Here is a 9,676-nt window from a genome sequence, read left to right as displayed (position 1 = left end):
AGGCGGGACTCCGATGGCTGTATCCCCTGAGAGGCTGGTTGACTGTTTACCCAGTTGGTGCCTGAAGACTGACAAATGATTAACCCCCCGGAATCCCCGGTTAGACCCCAGTTATGGTCATGAGTTCAGCCTTTAGAGCCGCAGACTTAAATTGTTTTTCCAGCATTCTACGCAGCCGGGCGCCCCAGCCGGACTCTGCGATGGAAACCCTCCCTGGGGAGAGAGTGGTGCGCAGGGGGCGTGGGAAGTGAAGGGAGGAAGCACTGAGGGCTTCGGGGGAGGCGGGATCTGAGCCGCGCCGAGGTAGGGAAGGGACCGCCAGAGCAGAGGGGACCGGAAAGGAGCTGCAGCCTGGAGGAGGCCGAGTGGGAGCCGCTCCTGGCCGGCCGCCTGGCCGCTTCCTTCCCCTGACATGACAGCCCCGCCGGCCTGGCTCCCGGCCACCTGGCAGTGGCTGTGGCACATGACTGCCTGTCCCGCCTGGGAGGGGGCGGGGAGAGGTCTGCTCTCAGGCGGTGGCTCCCCCAGCCTGGTCATCCCGCCTGCCCAGGGGCCGCAGGTGGGCCCGCTCCTCTCCGGGGGGTACGTCCTCGCCAGCTGTCCCCTTCCCGGGGAGTGGGAATGCCATGGCAAGGAGCCAAGAGACGCTGGGGAGAGACCTGACAGTACCTAGGAGCTGTGTCACCTGGAGCTCAACTGGCTGAGCCTCAGTTCTCTTCACGTGCAAAACAGGGTGGATGACCCTCGGTGCTCACCCGACGGAATTACTGGAGTCAAATGAGAGGGATCCGCTCCAGTGCAGGGTCAGCTGCATTGGGCATCCCAACGGGAGACGACTGGCAGCAGGGGGCTGTGAGCGCCGCACTCCACCACTCCCATTCCCGCCAGCAGGGGGCGTGACACGGGAGGTCCTGCGCACGATATCCCAGAGAAGGACGGCCAGTGGCTCATCTACCAGGAAGGTGGGGGAGAGGTGTGTGCTTGTGGGCATCAACGTCTTGGCAAGAAGCGACGTTGAATCCTTAAAGTGGTGGCGCTTTTGCTGTTGGAAAGGAATGGGTTTTGCGTTTCTATCGGTCCAGAGGGCGCTGTTGGGAGAAGGTGCCAAGAAGGTCAGGCAGGTTAAGTTCTGATTCTGGCTCCGTGACTGGCCCCACTTCCCCTTCCCCCACCTCATTCCCTCCCTCTCCGCTCCTTCCTTCCAACATACGTTATCACATTTACTTCCACTCTGTAGCAATATCTTCAGACTGATCGGATTCGTCTTTCGCAGGGGGTTGAGCTTGTCTAGAAGGCGCTTGAGCCTAGTGACTTTATACAGTTAAAAACATTACTCTTTTCTGAGTTGGGGGGGGTAGGGGGAAAGGAACATGAAAATATTAAAGGTTCTAAAAACTAGAATTTGAGCAGTCTCGGCAAAGTTGGCTGATCCTACCCTGATGTGGTCTGCGCCCTAGAGAAGGGTTTGGTGGTGGCGGTCTTGGGTGTTTGGGAAGTTAACAGCTTGCTGTGGGAGTCAGGTAAACAAGCTGGAGTTGAACATGTCTAACGAAACTGACAGTGGTGCCTCCCTGGATTCATACTCCTGCTTGTGGCATGACCAGGAGAAGAGGACTCGGGCACATTCATACCCAACCTCCTCATTGAACAGAGGGGCAAGTACTTTCTGTAAGTCACACAGCACAGTGTCTTTGGTGGCCCAAACCAGGGCTCTCCTCATTACTGCCAGTTCAGTGATTAGAACCAGATGCAGAATGGATCTTATTTGCCTGACTACTCCCACTATTACCTCTGTTTGGTTTATCCCCCCTTTAAACTTGTACCCCTTCTTACTGGGGGAGAGAAGAGCTCCCTTATAGATGGTTTAAGTCAGGATTTTTTAGACCACACATACCTTAGACGAATACTTCCTGTGTGCAGGATGGGTTATCAGCAACTCCAAACCAACATGGAACTGAACCTTTTTCCCTCTCCCCAGCTCACCTAAGCAGCCAGCCCCTCCCTGGTTCTTGTCTCCACGTGGTGGGCTATTCATTAATAGAGCCTTTAGTGGCCAAACCAGAGGAAGCTTTTTGTTCGTACTTGCCAAACACCATTCTCGGTGAATATAGCTGTGAAAAGGTGACCCCCAATTTGAGAAGTGTGTGTGTGTGTGTGTGTGTGTGTGTGTGTGTGTGTGTGTGTATGTTCTTTAATCAAGTCATTGCCATAAGTTTCATATTATAACTACCATTTATTGTGTCTCTACAGTGTGCCAGCTGCTTTTACATTAACCTTATATGGTAGGTGGCAGCATGCTTGTTTTCATGGATGCAGAATCTGAGGTTCAGCAAGGTTGAGTCACTTGCACAAGGTGAAGTCGCTGACAAGGAACAGGATTTGAACCCAGGTCAGTTTAGCCACAAAGCTGTCAAAATGTCCTGCCACCTCCTCATTAGTCAACCCTGGCCTTGCCTCAGAAAACATGGTGCTAGTTCTTATTTTGAGAATGAATGGAACAAAATGTGCCTAGATAGCTAGTGACTGACAGTTCGGTTATACTGGTGTGTAGATAACATTTCTGAAAATTAAATCTTCTAGATTGAGCTAAGCCACAACTCCTGTCCTTGTCTTCCTTTTTGCTGCTTTTGAATATGCTTTTGAATAATTGTAGGTTTTCCTATAATGTATTTTATCACGTTGAAAACAAAGTTGGCATGTTTTGCCGATAATAATACATCTTTATTGTAGAAAATACTGATGTTCACAAAAAGGAAAAGTTATCCCAAACAACACACCAGCTTCTGGTTAAGAATGTGGGTACTGGAGCTGGACTGCAGGGGCTTTGTCCCTGCTGTGCCACTTATGATTTGTATGACCTTGAGCTAATCGCTTAACTTGAGTGCCTAGTTCCTCGACTCTGAAGTTGAAAATCATACCCTGCTTCACTGGGTTGTTGTTAAGATTAAATGATGCAAAGCCCCTAGAAGTGACCAAGAGATATTTTAACATTTTGATAAATAATCTGGTTTTCCTCTCTGAGCCTGTGTAGACATGTGTAACTATATGCTGGTGTGCATATACTAATAAACAAATGAGATGATTTTTAAACCAGCTAGTTTTCATCTAATAATATATTGTGACTACCTTTCCATACCTCTAAATAGACTTCTCTGTTACTTGATAGCTGCCTAGAATCCTATGATGTGATGGTGTGAATGGAGCTGAATCCATATTGCGGGGCATGCAGATTTCCAGTTTTGCACTAACATAATGCATTTTAAAACAGATTTGAGTAGATGTTGTACCATGAATGTATCTGTCTAGGCAACAGGAGCTTCCTACTCTTTCCAGAACATACCTAATCCTCCCTCCCCTGGTGTGAATAAGGATCTGGACGTGCTCCCTTTGGGAGCTCAGAGCCTCCTTAATCCTGAGTGGGGCAGCATTGTGAACTTCATAAGACAGCTTTAAATGGCAACTTACTCAGATTCTGCCTCTCCCTGCTCTCCCCACTTAAATCTAAAAAAAAAAAAAAAAAAAAAAAAAAGTTCATTTATTTAATATCTCTGGTATGAACTATCTCTTGGTTCCCAAGAAATCACAAATCAGAAAGTCCGCTTGTTCCATTTTTGCTGTGTCTGAGGTGATCTCTAAGAAGGCGCTCTGTCCTTCTTAAAAGGGTTTGGGGTAAAACCTTAAGCTTTCCTGCTTCCCAGGGTAGACCGTTAAATCCTACCCTTCATGGTGGAGGGCTGCAGTTACTTCTGTACCATTCTGGGTACCATACCTGCCATTTTAGTTTTATGAATTTCTGGTGACACACTTATTTGATTTCCCTTACTTTATTGATAAAATTCTTGCTGGTCTTAGATTGGCAGAAACCATTGATTAGGTCCCCTTTAAGTCCCCCTCCCACCTCTCCACTGCTTTCAGCCACTAGCAAACCAACAGGTCACATGTTTGAAAACCTCCTACCACCCATCTTCGGGGTGTATTATATCTATGCTGACTCAAGGGCTGTACTTGTCTGTAGAGTCTGAGCTCCAGGACGCAAGAGGGTGATGGGTAGAAGTGACTTGGGGTCAATAGTCCCTTGCGGGATAGACCTCTTAAAAGGTTTATGGCTTTAAAGGGATTTTCTCCTACAGCCTAATCCTGAGTATTTGGGACCTGGCATTTTAAAGTTATACATTCTAAAGGGACCAGCTGTGTTCCTTTAGGACACTGCTGACTGACCATCCTCAGTCCAGCCATTTTCCTGTGATGTTTAAGAGACAGGCTTGATGTTTCCCTCTAATCTAGGGAGCATATCATCAGCTCTGAGAAAGGATATAATGTGCTATTTAGGGCCGTGAGTCTGCCAAAATTACGGAGGGGCTGGTGTGTCTTTGAGGTGTGCTGGAATGGCATCAGGACTTAGAGGAATACTGTGTGAATTCCACATTTGGACTACTCAAAGTATCGAGTCCATGCCACAGTATTTTCCAAAGTGCTTTTTAATGTTTCCTCTGACACCCTCCGTGTGTGAAAGGTTATGTAGCATTATCCTCCTTGCAGTGATGAGGACACTGAAACAATTAGAGGTTAACTGACTTGCCCTGGGCTGCAGAGTAAGGCTGACTCCACCGGAAAGGCTGCTGCCTGTAACTCCTGCTTTCCACGCCGAAGAGTCACAGAGCCAGGGCTGCGTCTGGGAAGCCCTGTCAACAGAGGCAGGTAGGAAAAGCCGCATGCTCAGCCATATTCTTGCTAGTCCTGTTTGGGGACTGCCAAGGCAGAGAGAGAGCTGGACACTTCAACGTCGGTCCGAGATCCTTGACCTGTAAACTGTTTTGCTGCCTTGAGCTGAGCTGTAAGAGTGATGGATGGCAGATGTCAATTATTTTTGGCTCAACTGCCCAGTCTTGGCAGGGCGCCCTATACTTTTGAAACGTAAACCTGCCATCTACAAAAGGGTTTAGGAATCTGATGTCTTCGTCTCCCTACAACTCACACGTTGGCCTGTTCTGTAGAGGGGTTACCAGTTGTGCCAGGGGACGTTCCTGTTAAGGGCTCTCTACAATTAAAGTATATGATAAGGCAAAATATTTCATCAGGCTATAGAGATGGCTTCTAATACAAAGGGTCCCTGCATCTCTTCCACGACCCCCAACAGACCTACTAAAGCTTGAACTACTTGGGCTACTGCTCACAGAAAAGCAGCAGATCCTCACTGGAGCCAGGATGCTGCTGCTGTTGGTGACACAGTCTTAGATAAGAAGTTAAAATACCGATGCTTCTGTTAGTCTTGTGTCTCCAATGTACTTTTCCTCTGGTTCCTTAGAGGCCCCCTCATAATTAGCTAAAATCCTCACAAAATTGCTGTGGGTTTGAGGAGGGCAAGCTGCCCCTCCCCCCCCAGCTTTACTGAGGTATAATTGACCTCAGTAAATAAAATATTGTATACAAATAAAAATTGTAGGAGGGCAAGCTTTAACTAGAGTAAGGAACTCATGGAACTTTGAAGCAGCACAATTGGTTTAATTCCCACTTTACTGCTTACAAGTTAGCCCTTAGGCTAGTGGGGTCTTCTTTCTGAGCTTTAAGTTTTCTCATCTGTAAAATGGGAATACCACTGTTACCCCCACTGTTAAAGCTATAGAGCCGTGTTAATAGAATTGTCCACTTCATATATGGAAGCAAATGGAATTGTAGTCCAGTGAGAGTTGACATGTGGCCTCATGAGTTGCCACTGTTCCTCTGCTACCCAGACCAGCCTCCTTTTCGCTCAGTTCTATTTACCTTAAAGCGTGAGATGGGGCAGAGATCTGCCATCTGGGGCTTGGAACTCTGTACATTTTATTGGACTGTGCCATTGATTTTCATGGAAATCAAAGCCAGACCTGGTGGGGGGATGAGGCCAGACTCACGTGACCTTTATCTGTGTGTTTTGTCTGGAGCAGGGATCCGTGGTCACCTCCCTTCTCCTGGTCTTCCTGGATGGAACGAGAAGATAAACGGGGCGTGTGTGAAGCCCAGGACTCAGAAGACAAGGGGATGGGCTCTGATTTTGAGAACTCTGAAGACAGGGAAGGGGACCCAGAAGACAGAGGAATGGGCTCTAACCCACATGATGCAGACAAGAGAGAATGCCACCTGGAGCAGGAGATGGGCTCCAACCCACAGGATGAATCTCTAAGAGGGGACTCAGAGGAGAGGGAACTAGTGTCTAACATCTGCACAGGTGAGGAGAAAACGGCAGTTTCGGTGGAAGTTGCCGCATTCACATTTATTTCTAGCTCCTCCAGAGTGATAACCAGGGGCAGCATTCTTAGGAGGCAGCTCTCTAGAGGACACCATTAAGCAGATTCTGTACCATCTTACGCCTGAGGAACATCCTGTTCATCAATCTGGTCTGAGGTGGGCTGTACTGGTAAACATGGGTGAAGAGGGTAACTCACAGGCGTGCACTTTACAGCATACAAAATACTGCCATAAAGTAACACTTGTAACAGCACAAGAGGGAACACATAGCATTGGGTGTACTGGTAAACATGGGTGAAGAGGGTAACTCACAGGCGTGCACTTTACAGCATACAAAATACTGCCATAAAGTAACACTTGTAACAGCACAAGAGGGAACACAGGTAGCATTGGGACCTACGTCCTGGCGTTGCTGGAGAGTTAGATGAGTTGCTTAGCACAGATCTAGACGTTTACAGTTACAGTCATCATCCCCGCTTGCAAATAAATAAACACAGTGGTAAGGGACCTGCCCAGGTTCATGTGGCTAATACCCAAAGTGCCCAAGGCCTCTCCTAAATCCCTTGCTATTCCTGATCTGGAAAGAGTAAACGCTGGGCCTCCATCCACTTCCTTGGTTCCATCTTTGGGCTTTTGTTGCTTTATCCTGCTCTGCGCATGCCTTGGGGACAGAAATGAGCTGAAATACCTTTTGATCAGGGCCGTGAGGTTACATTCCTTCCCCAGGACACCTCCCAGACCCTGCTACTGCCCTCCCTTGCAGTGCACAGAGCACGTGGTCTTTCACATCCCAGTAACTTTCTTGGGTGTCCTCTGCTTGGGGATAAGCAGCCAGAGGTAGACAGATGTGTGTTCTGGATCAGCCTCTAAGTTGGACTCACCAGCTCCAGGCCCTGTACTCACCTCCCCTTTTTCCCAACCCCCCACCCTCCTTACATAGTAAAGCCCTTAGGTTGGAGTGTGTTTGGTTTGTTGTTCCACCTTAAGCGGTTGCAGACTGACCAATCATATTTAAAAACTCAGTTCGGAGCCTAGTTAGGCCGGGTGGTCTCTCTTGTGGTTGGCTGGGGTGGCCTTGTCTTTTAAGGCTAGGGCCTTGAAAGGCATTGGTGGCTCTTGGAGTGGGCAGATGTCTTCCGAGATCCCAGAGAGTCCCACTTGGCCCAGACTTGACCTTCTCAAGCTGACTGTCAGGCCTTCAGGTGGCCCTGGGGAACAGAGCCTCAGGTCCAGTGGGTGGGGCCTGGGCCCGGAGACAGCTGCCTGAAGACGTGGAAAGCCAAGGGGGCAGGTGAGCTCGCTCTCCTTTAGGCCTTCCCCAGGAGTCACCAGGTGGGAAGGAGGCTGGAAGTGGGGGTGGAGGAGACAGGGACCTTAGAGAGAGAGTTTGGGAGTCCCTGGGGGAGGGGATTACCCCGTGGCCCACCCTCTTACTGAGACGGGCTTCCTCTGGGTTTACCTGTTGAGCGCCCAGTACAGTCACCCCCACTGCCGCCTTTTCTGTTGCAGAGGGGCTGCTGAGCGAGGAAGAAGGGGTTGCTCTCCGTGAGGAAGACGATGACCAAGCTGGAGTAGCTGAGATGGCGATGTTCGCAGGGCTGTCTGAGTCCGTCGGCATTTCCCGGAGCCCCCAGGAAGAGGGGGAAGAGGAGCAGCCGCCTCCTGCCGTGCTTCCCTGGAGGCGGCACCTCTCCCTGGGAAGTCGACACCGGGGTGACAAGCCCGCCCACCGCCGATTCCGCCGGCTCCACCACCCCATGGCCATGGACCTCGGGGAGCTCGACAGCCTGATGGCCAGCATCATGGACGCGCCCACCATCTGCCCCGACTGCGGGGAGAGCTTCAGCCCGGGCGCCGCCTTCCTGCAGCACCAGCGCATTCACCGCCTGGCGGAGGCCGCCGCGGCCGCCAGCCTGGAGCCCTTCGGCTTCGCGGGCGAGTGCGGCGGGGTGGTGGGGATGATGGGCGTGGGCGTGGGCGTGGGCGTGGCGGGGGGGTTCGGGGCGGGGCCCGCGCTGGCCCGGCCCCCGCGCGAGAAGCCCTTCCGCTGCGGGGAGTGCGGCAAGGGCTTCAGCCGCAACACCTACCTGACCAACCACCTGCGGCTGCACACGGGCGAGCGGCCCAACCTGTGCGCCGACTGCGGCAAGAGCTTCAGCTGGCGCGCCGACCTGCTCAAGCACCGGCGCCTGCACACGGGCGAGAAGCCCTACCCGTGCCCCGAGTGCGGCGAGGCCTTCAGCCTCAGCTCCCACCTGCTGAGCCACCGGCGGGCGCACGCGGCTGCCAGCGGCGCGGGGCCGGCGGCGCTGCGGCCCTTCGCCTGCGGGGAGTGCGGCAAGGGCTTCGTGCGCCGTTCGCACCTGGCCAACCACCAGCGCATCCACACGGGCGAGAAGCCGCACGGCTGCGGCGAGTGCGGCAAGCGCTTCAGCTGGCGCTCGGACCTGGTGAAGCACCAGCGCGTGCACACGGGCGAGAAGCCCTACATGTGCTCCGAGTGCGGGGAAACCTTCAGCGTCAGCTCTCACCTCTTCACGCACAAGCGCACGCACTCGGGTGAGCGGCCGTACGTGTGTCGCGAATGCGGCAAGGGCTTTGGGCGCAACTCGCACCTGGTGAACCACCTGCGCGTGCACACGGGCGAGAAGCCCTTCCGCTGCGGCCAGTGCGAGAAGCGTTTCAGCGACTTCTCCACGCTCACGCAGCACCAGCGCACGCACACGGGCGAGAAGCCCTACACGTGCATCGAGTGCGGCAAGAGCTTCATCCAGAGCTCGCACCTGATCCGCCACCGCCGCATCCACACGGGCAACAAGCCGCACAAGTGCGCCGGCTGTGGCAAGGGCTTCCGCTACAAGACGCACCTCGCGCAGCACCAGAAGCTGCACCTGGCCAAAAATAAATAAATAAATAAAAACAGCACACTGTATACTTTAAAGTGGTTAACTGTGTTGATTTTCACGTCAATTTAAAAAAATCCATATTAAAAACAATTGGATTAATAGATGAAGGGATAGAGAGTAGATGATGAAAAAGTAATTACAACAAAATATTAGTTGTGAACTTGATGGCGGGCACGTGGCTGCTCAGCACACAGCTCTTCACCTTTCCAGTGTGATCCAAATTTCTCATCGTCTCTTGTCCAGCTTAGAAAACTTACTAAAAATCACCAACTGTACCATTAGCATGGGTGAATTTTACGCTGTATGATGTTTAACCACCTCAATATTAAGTTCTTAAAAAGATTTTCATCACAAAATATTAGAGAAAAAATGCAAAAGGCTGAGTAGATAAAATTAGGATAACAGGAATTTTAAAAAATGATACCCAGAAGAATACTAGCAGGACACCCCCAAAATGCTCACAGTGACTGCGAAACAGACTCACAGAGAACAGACTTGTGGCTGGCAAGGGGGGGGGGGGGGGGGGGGGGGTAGATGTCCTGGGG

At 51.4% G+C, this 9,676-nt stretch overlaps 1 protein-coding gene across 1 annotated transcript; it reads left to right on the top strand.

Moving 5' to 3' along the window:
• Nucleotides 1-5,961: 5,961 nt before the first annotated feature.
• Nucleotides 5,962-9,134, top strand: ZNF697 (zinc finger protein 697). Its single transcript, XM_007457127.1, has 2 exons — nt 5,962-6,205; nt 7,735-9,134. The coding sequence occupies exons 1-2, from the start codon at nt 5,962-5,964 to the stop codon at nt 9,132-9,134; spliced, it is 1,644 nt and encodes a 547-aa protein (XP_007457189.1).
• Nucleotides 9,135-9,676: the final 542 nt, after the last annotated feature.

The sequence above is a fragment of the Lipotes vexillifer genome, unplaced genomic scaffold (genome assembly GCF_000442215.2).
Source record: "Lipotes vexillifer unplaced genomic scaffold, Lipotes_vexillifer_v1.1 scaffold511, whole genome shotgun sequence".
In the NCBI taxonomy this organism is placed as follows: Eukaryota; Metazoa; Chordata; class Mammalia; order Artiodactyla; family Lipotidae; genus Lipotes; species Lipotes vexillifer.
Note: the sequence above shows the minus strand (reverse complement) of the source record. Positions and strands in the feature narration are given on the sequence as shown.

What these genes read in the sequence shown, in the direction of transcription:
- ZNF697 (XM_007457127.1), top strand. Translation starts at nt 5,962, where the DNA reads ATGGAACGAGAAGATAAACGGGGCGTGTGTGAAGCCCAGGACTCAGAA. An exon ending in AGTGTCTAACATCTGCACAG is followed by an intron (nt 6,206 to 7,734) that starts GTGAGGAGAAAA and finishes TTTCTGTTGCAG; the next exon opens with AGGGGCTGCTGAGCGAGGAA.